Source organism: Channa argus, chromosome 9 (genome assembly GCF_033026475.1).
Source record: "Channa argus isolate prfri chromosome 9, Channa argus male v1.0, whole genome shotgun sequence".
Taxonomy (NCBI): domain Eukaryota; kingdom Metazoa; phylum Chordata; class Actinopteri; order Anabantiformes; family Channidae; genus Channa; species Channa argus.
Window position 1 is genome coordinate 2,628,868 of NC_090205.1, and position 27,160 is coordinate 2,656,027.

At 40.6% G+C, this 27,160-nt stretch overlaps 1 protein-coding gene across 1 annotated transcript; it reads left to right on the forward strand.

The window, feature by feature from the left end:
- Window positions 1-1,189: 1,189 nt before the first annotated feature.
- sucla2 (succinate-CoA ligase ADP-forming subunit beta) lies at window positions 1,190-23,060 on the forward strand. Its single transcript, XM_067516108.1, has 11 exons — window positions 1,190-1,314; window positions 3,448-3,643; window positions 5,736-5,835; window positions 6,913-7,075; window positions 8,483-8,611; window positions 12,701-12,839; window positions 17,142-17,303; window positions 17,941-18,083; window positions 18,321-18,441; window positions 19,702-19,790; window positions 20,674-23,060. Exons 1-11 carry the CDS (start codon window positions 1,198-1,200, stop codon window positions 20,746-20,748), a joined length of 1,434 nt encoding a protein of 477 aa, XP_067372209.1. The 5' UTR covers window positions 1,190-1,197; the 3' UTR covers window positions 20,749-23,060.
- Window positions 23,061-27,160: the final 4,100 nt, after the last annotated feature.

A 27,160-nucleotide genomic window follows, 5' to 3' on the forward strand; every position in this document is an offset into this window, starting at 1 on the left:
CAGCTGTAAGCATTGACTATATAGAAACATGTCACCTTAAAACAGTGATACCTGTAGTTATCAGAACTGCAAAATTAAGGTGAAATGTGAACAATGTACAGTGCAGCTGGTACTTTTCATTTGAAATAAGGCAAAAGTTTTCAGTTTTCTCTGTTTGAAATAAAGCAAAACAAATTAGATCAAATATTTTTGTCACAATAGGCCTTTAAGCTTTAGTACCTTAAGCACGTTGCTGATAGTATCTTTGTATTTTTACTTAAGTCATGTTTTGAAAGACGACTATTACTTGTATTGGAGTAACTTTACATTGTTTTGAATAATTAGTATTTAGAAAGTTACTTTAAATGAATGTTATTGTTATTATTGTACTTGAGTAAATGTTCTCCTTCCACCTCAGCTGGTAGTGGTAATTTAGGTCAAAGGCCACAAATACAATGCTGCGTTCAGGATCGGTCTTTAAATTCCCAATGTCAAAGTAGTCATAAATAAGCCTCAGCAGTAGGGTTTTATACTGTACATCTCTGCAACAGTGGAAGAAGTCTTCAAATATTTACTTAAACATAAGTAACTACCAATCCTGCAGTTGCGTTGCCTGGAACCTGCCTCCAACAGTATTTTTACATTGTTGTATTGTTGTAACGTTTTAAATAGGTTTCCCACTACTGTACTACAAAAATATTTAGTTCCTTTACTTAAGTACATTAACCTCTTTGTAAAAGGCATAGTATTGGAGTCAAATTGTACACTACGTCATTGACAGTACTACCAAAGTACCAATGCCAGTCAAAGTTTATGATTAAGTTAAACTCAGCTGTGATGGTGTATTATATCAATCAGAAGTCGCTCAATTATGTATATAGGAAAACCTTTGATTAATTTGAAAAAAGTTAGTATGTGGTATCAATATTGTTCGTTACAACTTTCCACTGGTACGAATGGATTCTGTTATTGAAAAATAAAGAAATGTATATAGATTTTTGTTTAAATATATATATTTTTAACAATTTTGTGTGTATTAGGCTTACTCCATAACAAGTCAGAAAATGAAAATTCTTTAAACAGTGCTCAAGCACATTAATTTCTACTAATCCAGATCAGTAATATCCTCATCCCAAGTTAATATTTTGAAAGAATATTGTAAATTTCCAAAGTATTTGAAGGCAGCGCATGCGAACCAGAATTTGCAGCTCACTGCGCATGCGCGTTACTTACTCCGCTCGAGAGGCAGACATGGCGACGTCCCTGATCTGCGGCCGCTTGACGGCTAGTCTGAGGAATCCAGGGGCCAGGAACACTCTCAGCTCCGCTTCCAAGGTGAGTGAGTGCCCACGGGGAAGCGCAGGTCCCCGGCTGTCGGATCAGGTGTCTGTGACGGGGTCGAGTGTTTCCTGACGACTACACTTGTCTGTAAAACTGACCGGGTCAAGTTTGACATTCATTGAGTTTCCGTTGTTTTTGCTAACATGCTAACGTAGCGCGGAGCTAGTTAGCATGTTAGCCGGCTGTCATAGCTGCTGAGCGGCAGTTACCCATCAACCCCCCCCCCCCCCGTGAACACACACACATGCCTCAGTTTAGCCTGTAACATATGTGTTGTTAACCGGGTGTTGGAGGTGGGCACATGGAGCTCACTGACCTCCACCGGTGCTTAGCGACATCTGTCCCGCAGTAAAGTTATGTGGATAAATCCGATCATCACCAGCTCTGACTGCAGGGCCATGCAGGGAAACTCAGCGCGGAGATCCGCAAACATATTGTTCTGCAGGTATTCAAGAAAAGGTGTCCACTATTTTCAAGTAGAATTTCGTCTCATAGGGTTGTAAACAGTTAATATTGAGGCATACAGCAAGTTAACGTTTGTGCGGCACCATGGATCCAACCAGATGTGTTTTGCACCTAAGCAGAAAGCTTTGCTAATGATGTACAGGTGGATATTTTTGAGCCTGTCATCAGGTGCAGGAACTTTGCGATGCCAATTGACAGGGAACGTATAGAGTAAAGAGAGCAGATGTACTCGGACTCAGTACTCAGATTCAAGGGCAAGTACTTGCCTTAAATTTCTTCTCTTCACAAACTGACCCTTTAGTTAGGAACAATAAAAAAAAGCAAATGTTGGTGGCGTTTTCATTTTGGTGTCTTGTGTCTCTTTGAAAATGCTTCTATTGAGTATTTTACATGGTTTTGATGACTTGAGTAGAGGTTTTAGGTATTTCTACCACCGCTGCAGAGATGGAAGAAGTATTTAGAGTTAATACAAAACCTTTAATACAAATTGCGATGCCACAATATCCATGAAGTACATGTGCAAATGTTTTACTTAGAAAAAGTTATACCTTACTTGACTAATACTCAGCCACTAAGGATATGTTTGCTGACCAGGTCCACATCTGCTCTATGTCCAGTTTAAATTAATGGAGTACTTTAATTTCTGCAGTTTGAGTTAATGTTTGAGTTATTTTGAGTTAATTATTGATCTGTTTTGAACCCACTGTATATTGTGCAGCAGTTTCTCAGCACACACCAACACTAACCAAACTGCCTTGTACCTCACTTGTAAGTCACTTTGGATAAAATCGCCTGCTAAATGACTAAATGGAATGGCACCAGTCACTTCACAGACGGAGACACTTTCTGTGCTTTTCCCAGATTGTCTTGTGTCCACTCGGGATGGTTTTGCTTTTGCCATTCAGGGTTTTATTTGGATTTCCCCAACCACAAAGAAGAGAAGTTTATTAATGTAAAGCAAGTAAAACATAACATTTTTATGGAAAACAAACATAATTTCCTTGACAACGGATTAGACACACTTCAAAGCAAAACTTCAGGGCAGTTATTTCATGTAATTGTTGATGTGATCGATACGCTAAATACACTTCTTAAGATACATTTAGACACTACCCAAACCCTCAAGTCACAATGAAATCAAAAGCAGAACAAACACAGAGAAAACTCCTGTTGGCTCACACACACTTTTATTGTAGTAGGTTAGGGGTTTTTTGTGTAACGTAATTATGCACATTTAGCTGGTACAAACGTTCTTTCATCATCAGAAGTAACAAATTATCAAGTGTATAAAAAAATATTGAAAAAAATTCAAAAGTTCCAGAATAAATTAATAATGAATTTACAGTTGTGCACCTGATGTAATGTTGATGGGGAAAAAGCTCCATGTTTTACTGTTTTTGCCATTTCAAAAAAAGGATTCACTGACTTTTGCACATGACTGTAGATATGTATATACCCGTTTAACACACTGTACATGTGTGTTTAACACTTTAATATACTAATGTTTAAAGGTGTATATTTAGTGGAAGAATTTAATTACTGTTATAAAAATCAACAAAACAGTTTTCACGTATGAACTCTGTCAGGAGAAGTTTGCGTTTCCTGTCTGACAGCAGCTTTACTTGTTTAATGTACATTATCTCTCTCCTTGGGTTTCTCCAGGTCCTCAGTTGTTCTTCTGGTCTGTTTGGAGGTCATGTGTCCCAGCTACAGCCCCCCCACCTGCAGCAGCAGCAGAGGAACCTCTCCCTGCATGAGTACATGAGCATCGGGCTGCTGAAAGAGGCTGGCATCTCTGTGCCCGCTGGCATGGTGGCCAGCTCCTCCGAGGAGGCCTACGCCGTGGCCAAGCAGATCGGTAAGATGAAGCTCTCCATAACCACAGAATGTTAGGGTCAAACACATTTACTGGCTCGGAAATGTAGAGCAAACTTTTTTTATTGTAGTAATTTTAGGCGGAGGTTTGGTCAGTCGGGAGGGGGGGCTGCTTTTCTATACTACTCTGTTCTTGATGTAGGGAAAGCAATAAGACAGTTAATTACGTAAAACCGTAAAAGAACAGTTCACTCTTTTATCAAGTGGAATCTCTTGGGTGTTTTGTTAGTTGCACTAAAAAAGGTATTTCAGCGCCTTGGATCCTGTAAACTTGCGATAACCTGTTTCGATCTGTCTAGCAAGCTACCAGCCAGACTTTAAGGCTGCAGCTTTGGACTTTGGCCCAGACTAAAAAACAATTATTGGATTGATTGTGATGAAACCTTCTACAAACATTTGTGTTCCCCTCGGGATGACTTATAACTATGATGATCCTGATGATTTCTTTTGCATCAAAAGCAGTTGAACCCTGAAACCCTTTTATATTCATTTTGTTTCTGCCATGAACAGTGAGTTTTTCCTGTTATTTAAAAAAATGTTGTAGCTGCCTTCTCATTGGCTGCGTGGGTTTTTTCTGGAAATGCATAAAATCCATTGAAGTAACATAAAGCTCCAGTGATACTTATGTTTGTCATTTAAGTCATGGATGTCTTTCAGTGGCCTAAGATTTTATGAAACAGCAGACAGATTTGTTTGTTGTATGTCGTATGTTAACACTAGCAGCTAAATAACAGCTTTGCCTCAATAAAACTAAACTAGATTTAATTAGCATAGTTTACAATTTGATGCATGAAGAATCTGACCAGACCTCTAGAGCTCACTCACTTTTGAACACAGTTCGATTGTGTTCAAGGACCTGATTACCCACTTATGACCTTTGTGTTTGTGTGGCTGTGTGTAGGATTTAAACAGCTGAAGCCGAGGCTGTTCAGTTTTTAGATAGACGTACACAGTCTAAACATAGCCTCCTCCTGCTACAGTGGTATCAACTGACAGTCAAATTCCAGGATAGTAAGAAGTTGACGCATAAATCCACCTAACACCAGTCCTCTCAAACCATACACTAAGCCCGACCTAACGGACATTAAAACCACCTTTAAACGCTCAGATGCCTAATCAGATCTACTTACACGTCTGAATTTTAAACTATTATAACTTTTGTACACTGTGCATCTGGCCAGGGTTACTATAAAACTTAGGTGGTTTTAAACCCACAAATAAATAGATGTGTGCAGCTGCTGGAGGCCTGCGTAGCTCCCCTAATAAAGTCTAACTTCTCTGCAAATAAATGCTACTTAAACCAAGTGGCTCTTTCTGAATGTGTATGCTGAACAAGCTCAGTGGTTAGTAGTTTATCCTTTGAGGCTGCACATTATCACCACTCCTCAACCTATTCTGTACACTGCCATGATACCTGCACATTGTGAAATAGTTCCTCAGGCTCGGTGTCGAGTTGAAAAACAAAAAACGCTGGTGCAACCACACCAGCTGACAAGGTGCACGGATGTGCAGACGCAAACTGAGAAGAGCAAACCACAGGCAACACCTGCAGATTTATTAGGTGTCAAATTGAAATATGTCTGTCTCGGTAACCAGCAAACCTCTGTGACACAAAAGAAACGATTTCAGTCCAGAGGGGACTCATTTGGAAGTTGATGCAGGGCTGAGGCCTGGAATTAAGCGTGTACAGTTTGATTCGTCAAAAATGCTACAACAAAGAAAATTCTTAGTTTGATTTCAAAAACAAATCTTAACATTTTTATTTATTTACATCCTGAGAATGTGGGGTGCATGAATAACCACAAGGGCTAAAATGAAATAGGCCAAAAAATTTGAATATCCTATTTTGTTCCAAATTGCGATGTGACTGGCAGTTGTGTGATTTCAAAGATCAATACCTGAAGGCTTTGAAGATGAGGGGACACGTGTCTTTTCAAATCTTTTCTCTAAGGTGACATCCTCAGGTTACTAATTTTTCTGACCAAAGCTCCCAGATGTTCCGTTTACTGTGGTATAAAATGGCCAAACACCAGTCACACTCAGTGTTTTATTGATGGACTGTGGTTATTTGTCAGGCTCAAAGGACCTGGTGGTGAAAGCTCAGGTGCTGGCTGGTGGCAGGGGGAAGGGGACATTCGAGGGTGGACTGAAGGGAGGAGTGAGGATCGTCTACTCGTAAGTGTTCCAGCCACTGACACCCACCAATAATCCAATCCTGAAAATTTCGGCCTGGTCAAATCAGAAACACCAGTGGTTCCTATGGTGGTTTACAGCAGACACCCTCCGAGCCGCTTGCGGTCTCCAAGTGGCTTTAATAAAGAAGTCAGTCAATAATAACAAGCCCATTTCATGCTGCACACACAAACTAGAGTTTGTTTTACACCACAAACCACTTCAGCACAGTTCTCTGACTCTGTGCTCAGTCACAAAGACAAGTCTCCAACTTCCTAAAATGTAATAAACTGCAATGAAAGCACTTTGTTTGTTCTCATCTCCATGATGACCTACCAAACTGAATAGTCAGTTATTTTGAGTAAAATGAACAGTGTGTCCCTTTTGAGATAAAGTAGAATGTGGCATCAAAATAAAGGACTCCAAGGACAGGTGCTGGTCTCCTGTACTACTCAGACACAGAACCTATTGGTCTTTTTTAATTAAAACCACAAAATTCAGTTTCCTAAACGTCTTAGAAGCTGTCTGTCACTCAAATATCAAACAATGTCACTAGTGCTGCAGCAGTAGACAGGATCATCAGCCCAAATAAATTAATCATTTTTATATAGTATGCATCCATTTCCTGCTGCTTATTATTTTATTCATCATATAATGAAGAATTATAGTCATATACTACCGGTAGGTACTAAATAAAAAATCAGTAACTAGATTTTAGTGACTAAATCAGTTTTTCATCTGATTCCCCTGTTACCCATTTTGTCTGTTTTTGTTTTTTCAACAAGAAAACCTTCCACAATATTACTTTTTTATTGTACGTAAAAGTTAATTAAATATTTCAGACATCACATCAGCGAAATTAGATATTTTTCACCATTTTCTGACATGTAATAGATGCAACAGTTCATAAAGTGAGAATTATCACATCAGTTGCTAAATGAAATGGTAATTTGCAATACTGTTTTATCCAATGAATAAACTGAAGTCTTTGTTGTTTATTAAAGGTCTTAATTACAACTTTGACCTCTCTAAAATCCTGTATTTATATGTATAAATGTTCTTTGTCCCTCTCTTCTCCAGACCAGAGGAGGCTCGTGACATTTCTTCACAGATGATTGGTCGAAAGCTGTACACCAAGCAGACTGGAGAGGCGGGTCGTATCTGCAACCAGGTGTTCATCTGTGAACGCAGGTACCCGCGCAGGGAATACTACTTCGCTATCACCATGGAGAGGTCTTACCAGGTGAGGACAGTGACACAGCTGTGTCCTTCGGGCTCTGTTCTGCGGCAAATTCAGAATAGCTGCCAGATAAATCCAATAATGAAATTGTAGCCAGAATTGTGTTTGGTGTTTTAGCAAATACTCACAAATGGGCAGAATTCTGAAGTAAAATGAAGAAAAAGATAAGTATTTGCAAATCCATTCTTTAGTTGTCCTGTACATATTAGGTTGTGCTGCATTTTGTCCCTAGATGGCAGCACAGTCTTAATAATGGCAACACTGATCCTACTGGTCTGAAGTCATAGTTCTATAATTGTTAAATTCAAGTTACAATTAGGGTTTTTTACAGAGTGACCAACTTGGATCAGATGAATACAGAAAGCAGTGTATGTAGTGGATGTGACAGGCTTTACAGTTGAGTGAAAATATGTATGTTCTTTCCCTATAAATCTGCTTTCGACTGTAAAACAGCATGTTAGAGAAGGACATTTGTAAAAATACATTTTTTCAGCGATGTGACAGCCAGACTCCAACTGTGGCCATGTGACAGGAAGTGTAAACATTCAGCTATCAGGACTCTTCTAAACTTTCCTTCAGAGAAAGTGAAAATACCTTCCACTCAATAGACTTCACAGGATGAGCTTCTCAACACCAAATGTTAACACCTAACTGCTGCATCACCTCAAAGCAAAAAAATAAAATAAATGCATTCAAAAAAAGTAGAATTAGGTGACGAAGGCTTGTGTCCATCCTACCTTTGAGACATCTACATTTGTGAAATTCACGAAACATGTTAGCAGTAAAAAGCTACTGCAGCAGGAGTGGAATTTAAATCTCTGCTGCATTATATGGTGAAATAGTTGCTACACACTTTGTAAATTACACAATCCAAAGATAATCTTCTGTGATATAAAAGCAGCTGCAGAAGTACTCATGACTGAGTACACTCAGTACACTGAGCTCAAACAGTCAGTGGATCGTTCAATTTGTAAGGAGGCTATTTTCATACTCATGTATTGTTTTTTTTGTCACTTTTCAAAAAGAAATACAGAAACATGGGCCTGTTCTACCTCCTCAAATATGAGGATTTGTTGCTTTTCTTTGTTTGATACAAAATTTGATATTGTTGGGTTTTTATACTTGGTAGATAAAAAACTGAGACATCATGTTGCGTTTTGGGAAACTGGGATTGGCATCTCTGTTGAATTCCTGACATTTAGAGATGAGATAAATACCAGATAATGGCAGAAATCATTAAGTACAGCCCCTAAAAATGAGATGGCATTTTTGCTGTGCTAGATATGTGTTGGTGTGATGGGTGACTTAGTTAGACTGGAATGTGAAACTCAAGCCAAGAAAGTTGCCCAGACTTTCTAATTGATATACTTCACTAACTCTCAAGTCTCCATCACCCCTTGTGTCTCATAGGGTCCTGTGCTGATTGGCAGCTCACAGGGGGGCGTGAACATCGAAGATGTTGCAGCTGAAAACCCAGATGCCATTGTGAAGGAGCCCATCGACATTGTAGAGGGCATTAAGATGGAGCAGGCTGTCAAGGTACAATCAATAGCAGATGGAAGGAGCCACAAAGCAGGCTGGAGATGTTCCAGTGTGGTTTGGGCTGGAGCAGAAATCGAAAAAGAGGAGGAAGAGGAGAGAGCGATGCTGTGTGTCTTACTCACTAGAGGCTGTGTTTCATTTCTCAGAGGGAAAATTATCTTCTAAATAAGATACAGGTCCATTTTCTTTCTTACAGTTTCCTCCCACCTGTTGTTTTCCTCCACAATTTGGAGAAAACATCCTGTATTTTCTGATCTGCACTTTCACATGGGCACTCGCTTTGAAAATAATGGTCCTATTTTTGATTTTCCAGTCAGAAGGCTTTTTATAAATCATTCCTTGCAGTCAGAAATATATGCTCTGCTGGGTAAAATGATGTGAAACATATGACAAAAACAAATCTTCAGTTCAGATTACGGTGTCTCCATGAGAGTCAAGTGTTTTTCACAGAACTGATGAACAGATGTGTTGCCAACAGGTTTTTTGTGACTTCTCTAAACCTTCCATACCATGAAATAGCACCAGTGTCTCCTCAATAAAGTTTTGATTGTATTGATCCTCAGGGGGGAATCAGGTGTAACAGAAGCACATGACAAAGCTTCTATCTCTGCTTACTAACCAATCCAAACATGACATGACACAGAAATCCACACACTTTTCCCAAGTCACACCCAGTCTCCTCTTCCTGATCTGTGGTGGAGCTGCGGAAGTGTCTGTACTGTGGCCAAAGCTTCAGCAATTTTTAAAAGGCTCTGCAGATTGACAGCATGCCTGTGCTCTCATGCTTCTGTTGACATCGTAGGTTTTATTACACAGTCTGACGGACTCAAATTGATATTGCTGGACTGCAACCAGGACACACAATATAATGCTAGACTTCCAGGGGATGATTGAAGCCATTAAAACACTGACATTAAATCAGCTGGTTTCACATGTCAAATTTAAGACCTTCCATAACAAAAGTTTTATTTTGGAGAGAGAAGTAATGACAGCAGTGGTGCAGAGAATTCATTAAGTTGGAGGAGAGTGACAAAATGTCATCTGGGGTAAGAACAGGACCAGCAAGACTTGTAGCTGAGATCGCAATTAGTGGTGAATTTCAGACCCTGACGTAGTACCATAAGCGCTGTCACATATGATGTAGCTTGATCATCGAGGGCTTTGTATGTAAGGAGGACATAAGTGATCCATCCCTCTGTACGTTATCTGTAACCACTTCTGCTCAGGGCCACAGTGAGAACATCCGCAGTCCACACAGAAAAGCTTCTGGCCACTGGATTCAAACCAGGGACCTACAAGGTATGAGGCAGCTGAACTAACCACTTCACCACCATGGAGAGAAAATGCAGGAGAAATGCTGGCAGTACTCCTGCTGCAGAAGTTTGGATTGGTGGTTACTGTGCAGCATAATAGTAGGAAGTTACAGTAGCTCTCAGCATCATTTTGAAACGGGATCTTCGTACTTTTGCTAATATTCCACAGATGGAAGGAGTTAAAGAATATATCCTGTTCAAACAATGCTCCAGTGTTTTGCTATTTAAAATGATATAAAAATATAACTATAGATTATGCTTCACCCTAAGCTGACCACTTAGAGTTGACTTTTAAAAGGATTTGCATACAGACTAGTAAGATTCAGAGCCACGGGAAATAAACTGCAATTCAGTGCAGCCTTTCTACCAGAGGTGGAAAATTCCAGTCATAAAATGTCCACAAAGATACAGAAGAGTCCATGTAGCACCTCTCTGAAATTTCAATGATCCTAATGAAGATAAATCATTTAAATAAAAAAACGTGTGCGTGGGCATAGTTACCAACAACAGTTGTGACAGTTGAAGAGCAGCTTCCTCCTATGTAACCTCTGTCTTAATAGGTGATTGCACTGACAGTGATACTGATAAATGATGTCGAACTGTCTCTAAAACTGCAGTAATCATTGTTCCCAGAGTATTTGAGTCTGCATCCACTCATATGCTCCTACAGGTATTAATGTCTGTGACACAAAGATGAAATCTAAATATGATGAACTCTGTTGCCGGGTGTTTTAAATTGGAAACTGAACTTGTACAAGAGCTGTGCTTTGCAAATCCCATTTTATTGCTTTATGTTCTTCTCAAAGCAGTGATTCTTTTCATTAAAGCTCTTGTCAGTGGCAACATCAGTGACAAGTATTGTTGAGACAGTCGGCATCACTTCCTGCTGTGCAGCGTGTCCTGACCTTTTACAGGTTTTCAGTTCTTGACTCACGTTTTTCATCAAATCACCAAAGATAGTTTCACAGTCCTGAAGTTTTTCTTCCTCAGTTTGAGCTTTGTGTATCTCAAGTGCTGTAAGATGCACACAAAAGCTAATTCATGCATGAATGCAGTGTTTGCAAACAGTGAAGAGCAATGAGAGCAATCCATGCTTTCTCTTCACCTATTTCTCTGTCTCCTCTGAGCTTGACTATAATTTTGCGGCACATCTCTCTGGATATTGAATTTGTTGGTTGTGATTGTGAGAGCAGAGGCACAATATATTTGACAGAAGAGGTGCTGATTGCAGGACTCCTCACATGGATGGAGGTCCACTGAGGGCATGCAGTGGCATTAATGAATAGGCACCAGGGTTACTATCAAATACAAAAACACAGAAACTACTGCTTTTTAAACATTTCTGTTAGCTGAAATAAAATAATGTAATACTATAGTAAAAGTGGGTCAGGAAACACAGTTTGTTTTCATCCAGTTAACATTGTCTAAGTCACAAATCAGAAGGAAAGGCCCAGGCACCATAAATAATTTTTTTTAAGTCTCTGTGCAGGGATTTTTATATTGTTGATATAATTAGACAAGAAAGAGCAGTGATGGAACCAGTAGATGAAGTACTACAAAAAAATGCATGACAGGCTCCAATAACCAATAATTTCTCATCAGTCTACTGATGAGAAATGATTAGTAGACTAATTCTCATCAGTCTGCTCATGGAGTCGCTGAGCGTGTTACTTAATTTATTATGCTGCAAGTGCAGCTCAGATCTTCAGTCTGTTAATAAGGATTTGAGTTAAATACACAGTTGATGTAAAACAACAACTCTTCTTGTTGATGCAGTACGTTTCCTGAAGTAAACCAGTCAAATATGTAATCGCTGTCTTGCCTTTTACAGTCTGTGTAATAGCTTTGCCAGGCTGAAGTAAACCGAGCTTGTTGTTTATGTTAATTTAGTTTACTGCTGGAATATTGACTCTTCTTGATCAGTAGGTTATTTTTCACAACTAAAACTAAACAAAATGTTATTTTCAGGGAAATTTTAAAATACATTTTAACACAGAACAATTAAGACTATCAGCAGGGCTCAGTTGGTAGAGTGGCCGTCCGTTTGCGCCCCGCTCTTCCCGACCACATGTTGAAGGGTTCCTGGGCAAGACACTGAATCCCCAACATCCCACTCCCATCCCCAGCCGCAAAATTATTTCGGCATTTGGTGTATAAACTGTGGCAAATCAACATGCGAACTAATGATCCCCTGTGGCGACCCTGAACTTTAGTGATAAGCCGAAAGGATAAAAAGTTAATACTATCGGCACATTATTACCACCTGGTGATGTTAATGTTGTGGTGGGTCAGGGGTCAGCAACAGGAGTAAGAGAACACAGAGCATCACAGCTTGTTGTGTGTGGGTCTGAGTAGATGCTGACCCATGTCCCCCATGACACTGAGTGTGTTTCTATGTAGTTAATAACTAGGCTGCTGTACATTTGCATATACATGCATAAGAAGAGGAATAGGATTTGTTTTACTTCAGACTTTTATTTGAAAGCTCAGAGATTTTAAATGGCAGTAAAAGCAGCTCTCTGACTTTTTTGCTTACCGTACCCAGTGGTAAGCAGGGCATGACAGGACGTACCTTTGTAACTTTATTGTTTTGACATCCTTTAAAGTCAAGTTGGTTACTTCTTTATTAAAAGTATTCTCTTTTTAATGATAATGTGATGACAGACTGTTTATCAGGCCCTGGCACCCGTGTGACTTCACTCTAAGTGCTGACTTTGCAGTTAAAATCTCTATAATGTGTGAAAGTAATGCTTAGAGCTTTGTGTTGCTGCAGGTCGCTCAGAAGATGGGCTTCCCACCGGCGCTGGTGAACGAGGCGGCAGAGAACATGATCAAACTGTACAATCTGTTCATCAAGTACGACGCCTCCATGGTCGAGATCAACCCCATGGTGGAGGACTCCTCTGGCATCGGTACGCACACGCTCTGACACATCTGTACAATTGTCTGTTCTCTAGGCTGCTAATTAGCAGGGTGGCACCTATCAGGACAGCATCAGTGGCCTCTTCTGACTGAATTTAAACCCAAACGATTCACTTGGACATTTACATTTTGAGTCATTTAGCAGATAATCATGTACACACACGTTATTACACATGTTCTGTGTCACACGGTATGTGTTCATTTACCAGTAGTGTTTTACACTTGAAAGGCACTGGAGACCCAGATGTCTGTAGTAATAGACGTGAACACAGACATCCCACCTCCTCTCTCTGTTGCTTGTCTTTGTGCACAGGGTTCATAGAAAGTAAGAAAGAAAGAAAGAAAGAAAGAAAGAAAGAAAGAAGATACAGTGTCTCCATTAATGCCGTAGCGTTAGCCACCTTTTAGCAACACAGTGCACCACTGCATGACATCACCCACTATGCAGTTACCTTGGTTGGTGGTGTTTTTATTGTTGCACAGCTTCACCAGGGCTTAATCCTTACAGCGTTTTACAGCGTATGTAAAAAGAGAGCAACCTTTCTAGTCATGTCTCTCTTTATAATACTACACATTTGGTTCTGTTGATTGGGGAACAACGTACAGCTTTAATAAATAAAATGAATGTCAAATGTTTTGTCTTTGATTAAAATGCTGAATCTGAAAAAAACAGATTTAGGTTTTTGGCCACATCATGATTCCTGGCTGGGGCGGCAGTGGCTCAGTTGGTAGAGTGGCTGCCCACCGACCATAGGACCAGACCCTGACTACATGTCGAAGTGTCCCTGGTGTCCCTGTCCCCAGGCGTGCAGTGTCGGTCCTAAGCCCGGTAAAAATTGGAGAGGGTTGCGTCAGGGAAGGCGTCTGGCGTAAAAATGTGCCAAATCAACATGCAGATCGATGATGTATTATATTGTTGTAAACATGAGGCTTAGTTTATGACGTTAAATGCTAAATGTTCTGCACTTATATAGCACTTTTGTACCTATTGGGACTCAAAGCACTTTACACTGCTTCTTATTCACCCATTCACACTCACAATCACACACACACACTCACAGACCGATGAAGGAGCTCTTATGCATCTGGCCAACACACACTGGGAGCAATAAGTAGCCAGGGATTGAACCAACAACTGCGAGATTGGTGGACAACTGGTCTATCGCCCCATACATGTCACTTACAAACATCAGTATAAACCTCTAACAAAAACCAATCAAATCCGAGGAAAAACCGAATAGAGCATTAAGGCCTGTAATGTGAACACATCCATAAAGACCTGCTGATTACACAAGGTTGCAGTAGATCTCTAATGTACACATGTGCTGGTTACATGAAAATTATCACTAGACTCTTGAACTGAACTGAGAGATCAGGATCTGCATTACACCGTTTCTCTGTGAGGTTAAACAGCTGGAGCATGAGTGAAGTGGGAGGTACAGTGATGTAGACTGGATGGGGGGAAAAAAGCCTGGATAATCATTTCATCTCGGCCTGTGGTCTGAGCTTAGCAAGTGCGTTAATGATGCTGATGTAACACACACTGATGGACCAGAGCTCTGTGAAGACACTCATAAAGAGGAGACCACTGACCTTGGTGGTGAATGGCAAACACCAGCACAGATCTTGACCGTCTCACTGAGGCCTAGAACCTGACACTCAGGAGAAGTGCTCAGGTTGACCTGATGAGGTCTGCTTTAGTATCAGTTTTAAGTGGTGGTTGGTTAATAATAACTCTTTCAGCGGCTGCTTGAGATACAGTGTTCTCTGCTGCTCTGAAGAGTTTCTGTTGTGATGAGAAATTTTCCAGGAGCCAGTTATTTAAAAATGTTTGCTGCCTGTCCATTGGCTCCATGCTGTGGTCACATTAAGGCCCCAGAGATGTTTGTGTTGTTTGTTCCAGACTAAAATAACTGCAGGTTTTGGTTGAATTGCCATGAGATGTGTTTCAGACAGATATATGTTCCCTCAGGATGAATGACTTTCCATCTAGTGCCATCAACACATCAGCATTTTAATTTGTGTACTGTAGTTTAAGACCTGTAGACAAAAATATTAGCTCAAACAATAGTTTGGGTATCAAAATTAAAAGTGCTCATTTTACATCAGTGGATGATGTTGATTAATGGCTTTCGGCTTGTCCCTTCAAGTGTGTTACGCATGTTGATACGGCACGAGCTCTTCCTGCCACAACCCTCCCATTTTATTCGGGCTTGGGACCGGCACCGAGGGCTGGGCTGCCACCTGTGGCCTTCTGCATCCCAACCCAATGCTCTACCCCTGAGCCACCAGGCCCCCCATGTCAGTGAATGATATTATTAGATATTAATTATTGATGCATTACAATGGAGCTGGTTTTAACAACCTTATAGGCTGTTTTGTTGATCAGATGATTTGCCCCTGATAATTATACTGTGAATTAGTTTACGTACGGGATCATTAAAGTCTAATGATTTTTGTGTTATTAATCTAAGTATGAAATGTATCTAATATTATAAAATAAATACAGTGGAGTAAAAGTATCCAATTTGCCTTAGAAACGTAGTAGCAGAAAATAGTATTACTTAAGTAAAGTAGAAGAACCACAGTGTTATAGTAAAGTACAGCACTTAATTAAATGTACTTAATTACTTTCCACCACTGTACCTATGTTGATGTTAGTACTTTACTGAAATCAGCCAGCGGTTTGTGGTATTACCATGTATTTGTGCTTTGTTTCTGAATGCACTACAGCACATTCTGAACAAATGAGCTCTGAGCAAGTGCAAAGCTTGGCAGTTAGTAAGAGGCATACAAATACTTTTGTAGATTTTTATTTTTTAACTCAAGCTAAAGTATTTTTGTGTTCTATAAAAAATACATTAAGAGCATATTCCTGTACTGAGTATACACTGCTGTGCACTCAGGAATGTGGTCCAGATAATAAACCAGATTATTACACCACACAGAGCTGCCAGCACTTTATTATGGCAGCATATTTCTGCAAAAACATTTTATTTGCAAGGTCAGTTCATGCTTTTATTCTGTAAACACCTTGGCCACAGAGAGTTTCTCATTCTTGTTTTCCCTACAAACTTTCATCACGTTATCTCTAAAGGTATTGAACCCATAGATTAGATTTGTTTTGTGAACCAGGTGAACCAACTTTTCCTTTATGAGACGGTGGGATGTGATACTGAGAAAAGAAAAGGTCTTTGTGTTAACAGGTTGGGAGCTGGACTGTGTGCAGTGACCTTTAGTTTGCTCAGTCTGTTATTATTACGCTTGTGTTGCATTACCAAGAAACACACAGTAATTATAAGAAATGTCAGGTCTGCAGGTTTGACTGATTTCACCTTCAGCAGCATGGACTGTCTTAGTTCGCTGTTTATAGTAATTAGGCTGATTATAAAAATACTAATAGCCTTGAATTCCAAGCAGAGTGACCAGCAGGTCAGAAAAAGAGTTTGAAGCCTCCTTTAGGTGCCGTCGAGCAAGAAGGATGTAAGGTTAAGCAGTCCTGGAAGTCCTGAAGTCACCTTAGTCTCAGGGATGATGGTTTAAAACCAGGACAATTACTAGAGAGAGTCACTGCACTGTAGCTGGAGGTACAAAATGTAATAATGCTTCTGAACATCACCGTGGTCTTTACCAGCAAGGACGGTTTTAGGAGCTTTATGTTTCACTATATTTTTAGGCAGGAAAAATGGACGCTGGCAACACAAGCTTGTTCTGTGACATACAGGATGTAATGGGTTACTGTGTCAGCAACATTCAAACAGGATTAATGTAACAGGGTAATTCAACTCTTTGATGCAGACAATTTGTCAATCATGGTGAGATTACAGACACGGTTGTTGAGACAGACAAAGCTAAAAGACACACCTCAGACGTTGGACTGAAAGTGAATAAGAGTAAATAAAAACCTCCTCTTTCAGAGCCATAACTTAATCTGCATTCAAAAACATGAAACACATTTAAACCAGTTCCTGGGGATGTCGTTATCTCTTATGTCCTTAAAGAATATACCTCCAGAAGTTTTTAAAATCTTCATGTTTTTAGGTCTCGGTCAGCATTAGTGATAGTTATCTGCATATTTACTGTACACAGGAGCTGGTCACAGCTAATGTTCACAACAACCCCAACTCCACTGCAAGGAGAAACTGTGTTGTTAGTCTTTGGCTTTCCGCTTCCAGAATGTTTGTAGTCATCTGTTGGCAAAAATAAATTGTGACATTTCGGCCCATTAGAGTAACAAGATGTTTTCTCCCCTCCTATTAATTCCAGCATCTCATGTGTCTGCTCATTAACAGTGATGTGCATGGACGCCAAAATCAACTTTGACGCCAATGCAGCATACCGTCAAAAGAAGGTGTTTGAAATGCGTGACTGGTCCCAGGAGGACCCTCGAGACCGGCAGGCCGCCAAGGCCGACCTCAACTACATTGGTCTGGATGGAACTATTGGCTGCCTGGGTGAGTTATTAAGGTTTTGTGATCATGATGAAGACCCACACTGCCGTGGTCCTGTTTGGTATCAGGGTCAACCACAGTCCTGTACCCTCAGCTGCATCCTTGTCTTTTGTGTTTTGTGTCGAGCTTCCACTGTTTCTGTAGCCTCTGCTTATATCAGTTTCACTCCTGACATCAGATTATTTTACTTTTACCGTAACAAACTGAACCTTTTCAGCAAACTAATGGGACACTTTTATTGTGAGGAAGTAGAGAGGGAATGCATTGCCTCTGTCCCAATGTTCAAACAGACATGAATAAACTCTGCTGTATTTGTTCAGTCAATACTGCAGGCAGGAATGGAACAGTGAGCTGAATACACCTCCAGCACATCATTCAGGGAAACACTTCAGCTTGTTTTGGGGTGCAGTGGAAATCCTTAAAAAATGTCAGCCGTCGGAGAAGATATCTGGTGCTGAATAAGGGAACTTGGGGGCTTACATGTAATTGAAGCAGCAGAGATAGAGATGTCCTGACTCTGATGTTTCCCATACTGCAGCTCGCTTATATTTTTCCTCAGATCTCCTCTTCAGAGAATAAGCATCTTTATTAGAAAAAAAATCAGAATCTGTCTACTGACACTGATCATCTGTTTTTGCAGTAAATGGCGCCGGTCTGGCCATGGCCACCATGGACATCATCAAGCTTCATGGCGGCACGCCGGCCAACTTCCTGGATGTTGGCGGAGGAGCCACAGCTCATCAGGTGACGGAGGCCTTCAAACTCATCACCTCTGACAGGAAGGTAAGAACACGTGACTCTGGACACTTGTGGACTGTGTATGAAGCTAATCTGTGTTTTTGGGGAACAAGCATGATTTTCATTAACACTGCTACATAAACTAATGAGCCATATTTCTAAAGAATATCAGTTTGATGCTGTCAGTTTATTGAATTTATTTAATTACCGTATTTATTATAAGACATATTCATGTTACTTATTGTTCATCATTGGTCACATTTCATATTTTTGCCACATCAGGTTCAAGCCATCCTAGTCAACATCTTTGGAGGCATCATGAGGTGTGACGTTATTGCTCAGGGCATCATCATGGCCGTGAGAGACCTGGACCTCAAGATCCCCATCGTAGTTCGGTTACAAGGTACAACACCTTACTCTGCTGCAACACATCAACAGTTTTTGTTTTTGTGTTTCACCTGAACTCAACATGTACTGAATCCACAGCTGCCAAATTCACCTTCATCCTTATTCATCCAAATCGTAGCATCGACATTTGCAGGGATACAGAAATGATTGTTGCCTATATCTACAACAGAAACAAGCTGATATTTTCCTCAGGGGAGGAAAAACTTTTTGCTTTTTGGAGTCAACACATTGTCCCCTCGAACTGCTTCAGCTGGGCTTGCAGTTTTAAGATGTACACGATCTTTGAAGCTGCAGAGGTGCTGCCTGTGTGCTGATCTCAAATCCGAGGTCGTGAATTTATCAGAATTTATCTTCATGTGTCTCATGCTGCCTTCAGATGGTGCACAGATTTAATGAACTGGGGAGAGACTTTTTACACTGCATTAAGCAGCTGGGGACCACAGTGAATCGATAAATGCACAGAAATAACTGCTGTCACTGCTGTTAGTGCTTTTTGATTAAAAAGCATTTACTTTGTTAATGAGCTAATATTAATTTGCTGTTGGCGGTAAACTCAACAAGATACTAACCATGTGCCAAATACTGATTCATCTATTTTTAACGCAAGGCTACATTGTGATGTTGTACTTGAGGTCCTTAACTGCTTCACAAGATTTATCTGAAGCCACATTTACCACAGTTAACAACAGTTAAATGAGTTTACTGCTGGGTTACGATATGTTTCCTCCAGTTCGTCTTGAACAAAAGCTTCTCCATAAACATCTCGGTGTCTCTACGGACCCCAGTCTGTGTTGTTGCCGTCCTCCATTTGTCTTTTTACCGGCTGTGTTAGGAGCCGGCACAGATGGATGATGACAGTCAATATGTGCAGAGAAGTAAGTCCACATGAGATCGGGGTCATGTGGAAGCACAAAAATAAAAAGTAAATCTTCATATTTGGGGATGATAAAGCTTTGATATTAAAATATTTTTAGACACTTTGTTTCTACACAGGCAAACTTAATACATCACAATCAATGAAAACCTTCAATTACAATTTCTGTTTTACGTTGACTCTCTCGAGGGAGAGCTTAAAGATAAACACTGAAGGTCTGGTGAACAGAGATCCAGGTGTCCATTTGTCCTCACCATTGTAAAACCTTTGGCTAAAGGCTGGACATGTCTTAAAAAGTAATGCCATTCTGACAGTGACAAGTTAAACAGGAAGTGCTGCAGGGTGGGAAATAAAACTGAGGAAATGTGTTTGTATTTTTAGGAACAAGAGTGGATGATGCCAAAGCTCTGATTGCTGCCAGTCCACTGAAAATCCTGGCCTGTGACGACCTGGATGAAGCCGCCAAAATGGTACACGCGCACTCACACACACACACACACACACACTCACACACACACACACACACACACACATAGAAAATGCTGGAGTTATCACCAGCCATAAGACAGAAGTTAAACTCAGTAGTTGTAAACATCTAAATTTAAGAATAAAATGCAGGAATTACATCAAACGAGTTGTAACATTTTAATTAAGTAGGTGCATTTTAGTCCTGTCTACTCTTAATGCCAACATAATCCAACCAGCTGATCGTTTATGTTGAGCAGACCAATATTAGAGGGACATGTTCCTGTGGATGGGGCTTAGGTGGTAGAGCAGCTGTCAGTGAGCCACAGTGGTTCAGTGGTTTGACTCCTGACACTGATCTTAGTGGGTCGGGCGTCCACCTTCCCTGGTAGCTTCTGTGAGCGGTGTGTGCGTGTGAGAGAATGGTTAAACGTGAAGCAACACTGAGGAGGTGAATATCCAAATTTGACTTTTAAAGTAGCCCATAATTTACCGTACCACCTTTTCCATCAACTGTACACAACTTTGTGTTGACTTGTTGTTGAGAGATAAAAGAACAAGACAATTTAAAAACTTTTAACATCAAATAAAAATTCCCTACAATTTCCACATTGCTGCAAGATAAAATGATTTGTATTTGTTTTCTTTAACAGCTCATGTCAAAGGGTTTAACTAATACATTTTCATATCAAATAGAAACAAATGGAAATCAGTTGTACCAAAGATTAAAAGATGTAAAGGTCTACGGCAGGAATTCAGTAGGAGCTGTTCTAATGAACACCTGTGATCAACTCCTGAGAGGAAATAAACTACACACTGAGTATCCAGTTACACAATAACCACTGGTAATTCTCACTATAACAGCAGGTTTCTTTTGTCTGTCCTCAGGTTGTGAAGCTGTCTGAAATCGTCTCACTGGCTAAGGAAGCTCAGGTGGACATAACCTTCCAGCTGCCCATCTAAGAAACTAGCATTTGTACCCCTTGTTCTGTCTGCCCACCCCCACCCCCCTCCCCCCTCCCTCCGCCGGAAACACCCACAGCAACTACCACTCATAACTGATGGAGACGACCTGTAGATTTCTCTTTCTGACTGTGGCATGATGGACAGAAGCAGCATGTTTCGCTCAAAGCGAGTTAAGCTTCTCGTCTCCCTCCACATTTCCTCCCTAACTTATGTTGCACTTGAGTCAATACGCACAAACATCCACCTTGAACCCCCCCTCACCTCCACACATTGAGAGGGAGACTTGCAGCCAACCGGTCTGTTCACTTTCGGTACGTGTTAGGAAAATAAAACCAGACGAGCGGAGGTGTTTTTCTGTTTAATTTCAGACTGAAACATGTGAAGACGCTGCTTTCACTCACATTATTCAGTGTTTCCAGTTGTGAGGCAGGAACTAACGTGGCTGCTTACACCAGGTGGGTGCAAAAATAAGCCTGGGCAGGCTTCAGGAAAATTAGATTCACATATAAACACACATATCTTTGCATGAGTGCCTTTTTAGTGCGTTGTTTCCAAGTAGAAAGAAAAGAATAGACTTGTTCCTTTGGGCAGGACTTTATTGACCTGTTGGATCAAACAAATCAGCTGAAACCCCATAAAATGCCAGGCTGTGAAACGGTTAGTACGTTTGTCTGAGCTGTGGCTTAGTTTTCTCCTACAACATAACATCAAAGAGCACAGCAGTGATGATTTAATATGTTTAGACTCAGAAATAAGAATGTGCTCCTTTTCCCTGCAGGGGGTCCTCATCCTATTTCTTTACTATCTTCACCTTAAAGCCGATCTGGCACCGCATCCTGTTTCCAAAGGTGAGGGATCCTTGCATCCCTCGGATACGTTGCAACAGTGATGATACAAACACCTTATTTAATTCATACTTGTTGTTTAGTCCCTGTTTAGCAGCTTCCGCTTGATTCGGGCGTTTGATACCCTGTGTAAATAAATACATCAGACTTTTTATTAGGAAAACTCGTCGCACAACTTAAATACTTTTAATGGTTTTCTTGAAATCAGACTCTCAGACTTTATGGTGAATAAACACAATTTATTGTTGGTTTTAGTCTCTCAGCAGGAAAGTGACTGGCCTATTTCATCTGTCCATTATTTCCCCATTAAGTCTACGAAATAAATAGTGAGATCTAGCTTCCAGCAACACAAAGCCAAACCCAAAGAATATTTTGGAACTTCCTCAAATTCCCAAATCAGGATGTTTGAAAAATAAAAATCAGTTACATAAAGGAGGATTAATAGCAGAATAATAATAAAGCGGCTTAAAACTTTTTGATTAATTCTCAATTAATTCTCAACATCAGCCATGTAGTTGTTTCAGCATCTCTTTAGGCCTGTTTCCACTGCAGGAACTTTCCCTCAGGACCAGAAACCATTTGAAGAGTTCCACTACCTGTGTTTCCACCACAGGAACCAGTATCTACAGTTAATTAGACCTTTGTCTGACTGCAAAAAAAAAAAAAAAAAAAAAGAGAGAGAGAGAGAGAGAGAAAAATCCTGCGCACACTTAAAAAGGCACCAACGGTTGTGATTGAGATCGATCAGCAGGCTCTAACCCTACTGTGAACATGCAGTTTTCTTTTTCTTTTGCAGACTTTTACCCGAGAGAAGGTTCTTAGACTTTAGCTCCTAGGAAAGATAAGTACCAGAACTAAACTAAGCTGTAGCTTGGTCCTGGTGTGGACTGAAGGCTGTGTCGACCAAACGATTAATCTGTTTTTCTTCCCAACTCTTTGCTCTGTTGAATTTTAAAAATTCAGCTGCAGGTTTAGCATCATGTTGGAAGTAGCTGCTGTCGAATGAGTTGCAGGTTTGAACAACTGTCTGCAGCTCGTTAGTCCCGTCCTGCAGGAGTTTCATTCTTTTTTTGGATGTTGACAGTTACAGGAAATGAACTGCTGGAGACACTGGACACTTTGTGTTTTACTACTGTATCCACCCACACTCCCACCTGGCCTCTCTGGAGAAACTGGCTGCTTCACAGGGTTTGAGCGGTGGCTGCCGCTGCATTGTCCGTCTACCATCATGCCTCAGTATCTCTTTATTTTGGCATCAGCAGAACGCTGAAACGATTGTAGTTGCGTTATATCCCCCTCCTCCATCTTCCTCCTCCTCCTCCTCCAGTGCTCTGAAACACACTCTGAAACAGTATGTCCTTTATTATATCTTGTAAATAACCAAACTGATGTTCTTGTTCTGTAAAATATTTATGCTCCTCCCAAGGAGCACAGCAAACGACAAAAATAAATTCAGAGAACACAGCTGCTTCTGTGGTCTGTTCTTTTGTCCCATGTTTGCGCTGATCTTCAGGCTTTTCTCGCACAGTTTGGACTTGCGTTCACCTCCTGAGGTCGACGGTACCATACACATGCTACTGGGACACTTCAACTCACCATGATGAGTTTCTTTAAACCTTCCTGATTGGTTGTTTCAATATCACAAGTTATCAAATAGCGATTATCAAACAGCAAAGATCCATTTTCAGCTGGAATATGTTTCAAATCTGGACTCGTAGCGGCTAAACAGGATGGCAAAGACTAGTTTCTGCCTAACTAGCTTAACAGATACAAGATCCAATGCTGCTTCTAATCCTGCAACAGATTTTCCCATTATGTCAGTTTTTCAAAATGCACTCTAGATGGCATAAGTCTGGCCTCCAGTACTACTGCAAGGAACCTTGGAGTTATTTTAGACCAGGATTTGTCCTTTACCTCACATAGAAAACAAATCTCTAGAACAGCCTTCTTCCACCTACGGAACATTGCCAAAATTAGGAGCATCCTGTCCCAAAGTGATGCCGAAAAACTGGTCCATGCATTTGTTACCTCTAGGTTGGACTACTGTAATTCCCTACTTTCAGGATGCCCCAGTAACTAAAGAGCCTGCAATTAATCCAAAATGCTGCAGCAAGAGTGCTGACTGGAACTAGCAAGAGAGATCATATTTCACCTTCACTAGCTTCTCTCCATTGGCTTCCCATTAAATCTAGAATAGAATTTAAAACCCTGCTTCTTACATATAAAGCTCTGAATGTCAGGCTCCATCATATATAGAAGACCTCATAGCACCATATCATCCCAGTAGACCACTTCGCTCTCAGAATGCAGGCCTACTTGTGGTTCCCAGAATTTCCAAAGGTAGAATGGGAGGTAGAGCCTTTAGCTATCAAGCTCCTCTCCTGTGGAACCAGCTCCCAGTTCAGATTCGGGAAGCAGACACCCTCTCTACTTTTAAGTCTAGGCTTAAAACCTTCCTCTTTAATAAAACATATAGTTAGTTATAGTTATGCCGCTATGGGCTTAGACTGCTGGGGGACCCACCCCCCAATGCACTGAGCTCCTTTCCTTCCTCTCACCCCACAATTGTCACCACTGTATGACATTAACTATGTGTGTTTTCTCCTGTAGTTGTCTTTGTCCTCTCTCTGTCTCCCTTTCTGCAGGTGTCGCCGGCTTTGAAGCTGTGTGTTTTCCAGTGTGAAGCTACTGTTCCAACCAACCTGCCCGATGTTTTGTTCTTTTTTTCTTTTCTCTCTCCACTTTCCACTCACCCCAACCGGTCAAGGCAGATGGCCGTCCACCCTGAGCCTGGTTCTGCTGGAGGTTTCTTCCGTTAAAGGGAGTTTTTCCTCTCCACTGTTGCCTATGGCTTGCTCCAGGGGGAATTGTTGGGTTCTCTTTATATATCTTTATAATCTTGACTTTATTCTGTAAAGTGCCCTGAGATGACTTTGTTGTGAATTGGCGCTATATAAATAAAGTTGAATTGATTAGAAAAAGCTGGATTTAATCATCAGTTAGAACACTATGTTGCAAACAGAGTCTGTATGTGAGCCTTTAACTGTGGAGACTTTACTGCAGATAAGTTAAGGGGAGACTTTGTGAACTGTGTTTTCCCACCACTCACTGAGTAATGTACATATTGCCTTAATCAGTTATAATCGCCCATTTTTGCTTTTTACTCCACTACATTTGTTTGAAGCTACACCTCTTCAAACAAACACGTCTACACGTCTTTGATGATGTAACAGATTATGATGCTTTGTTGTAAATGGATTTTAAATCTCTACAGGAACAAAAACCTAAATGTGCATTCAAAACTGTCTCATGGTTAAGCCGCTGTTTTTCCTGCATAATACCTACTTTTACCTTTGTACTTTCTATATTTTGATGATTTACCAAATTAACATTTGAATGCAGTCTTTTCTTGTAATCGTGTATTGGTACTTCATCCAGCACTGCTGGTGTGCAGTAATTACCACAGCCCGTCTTTGCCTCCAGTGTGGGTCTGGGCTTTATTTTGTAGCTTCAGCAACATTAGTAGCTGTGTTAACATGTTTCCTAACTGCCTGCAGACATGTACTGACCCTGATTACAGGTTGTGTTATCAGGACCATTGTGATCATTAGGTGATTGCTTGAGTGGGTGTTTAGTGTTTCTGTGGTGCTGCAGGTTGAAATGTAGTTGACTCTGGTGATCTTTGCTCAAGTACTGTAAAAATAAATAAATGGAACAGGTTTTTGACCGGAACCTTCATTAATCTGTAATTGAGGGTTAATTATTTAGTAACACCCATTATAGCTTTATTTGAATGACACTTTAACTGACTGTTGGACCATTCGTGTTGTGGAAAGAGCTGCAGGACATTTGGACTTTCTGTGGTTTAACCATTTATTAACAGTTTGATGTTTGACGCTCATTTTCAAAGAGTCCAAACGTAGCCAGAACAACAGTTATGTGATGTAATGCAGCTGTTACCCGTGTTCCTCAGCAGTTGGAGCTTATTTTCTAATGGTCAAAAAGCTCAATTTTGGTCTCAGACCTCATTCTTCCTGTTGTCTTGAGCGTCTCCTACTGGCCTTCTGACAAACTCTACTGTAGGGGACTTTAACTGTTTACATGAGCAATGGCTTTAAACTTGCCCTTCCTGATGCAACCCTCCCCAATTACTACCGGGCTTGGACCGGCACTGCTCAGCTGGGGAGGGGAATGGGCTGTTGAGGGTTCAGTGTCTTGCGCAGGGACACTTTGACATAAAGGGGATCGAACCACTGACCCTGTGTCCGTGGACACCTGCCTTTACCAACTGAGCTACAGCCGTCCCTTTTTTAATAACTGTTTACGTGACAGGTAAGAAATCACCTACCGATGAAAGACAACCAGTTCTTAAAGAGGAGGAAAACCATCTTTCTAATGAGTCACATCCATCCAGTTTGCTACTGAGCAGTGCATGATGTAGGACTAATATCAGTACTTGTAATACTAGGTGTACTTCTACTTAACATGTCCCCTCTAATCAGAAATCATCACATTTATACTTTAAGTTCCTTCATCTCATTAACGTTGGTAATAATGTTTGTATCCCAAAGCTGAGAACCAGATGTCTCCCTCTTCATCCTGATGTCCCCTCTCACTGTCTGAAGGTCTAACCCTGCAGATCACGACTCTTCAGTCTGATCATCAGCCCAGCGACAGCTTCCACACACTGTGCACGTCTCCCAGTGCCAAGGACAGCACGGAGAAACTTTCTTCATGGTGTCACAGTCTCCACAAGCATCACAATAATGTTCCCTGTGGTCCTGACCTGCTTGGGGACTGAGGGCCTCTCACTGCTGCGGGTAGATCTTTACTTAGCTGATGTCAAAGTCTTCATTGGAGCTTTTTTGTCAATTATTTTCTCGAGCCCCAACAGACGGTCGTGGCTGTAAACTTCTGAGTGCAGACGTTTGGTTCACAGATGAAAAGGCCACGATGGCAGAAAAACGAGAGATAAATACTGTTTTATGTTTAACGAAAGATTGCAGCTGACGCCAATTTGGCAGCAGGGCAGGGGGTCCAGTTTAAATCAGAGCCCATTCGCTGTGGATGTTAGAATAAAAATATGAAACATGAAAATGATTCTTTCTTTTTTAATGTGTTTGCAGGAGGCAAAGGCTTTGATTTGTTGATTAAAAAACAAATCAGGAAACACTGAATAAACAGAGGCCAACTAAAAGTCTGCAAAACCTGCATTCATAATTGTTCTTAAATGTACAGAATTACAAAATTTTGTAGGTATTATAACAAAATATACATTAAATGCTTAAGGGCAAGTGCAAACCGGTTGGAACAGGTGGAGAAAAGTGGTTAGATGGAGGCACATGATTCGCTGTGGAGACCCCTGAAAGGGTACAGCCCACAGGAAATGAAGATACTTCTTTACTAAATTATAGTAAAAGTACTGTTTATGCAGACTGGCTCAATCCACACCAGTGAATAAGATTATAATGATATAATTATAATATGTTGAACAACGGAACAAGTTTTACCAGCTTATTATGTTTTACTGTTTGGAATATAAAAATAGCATTTTGATTAACTTT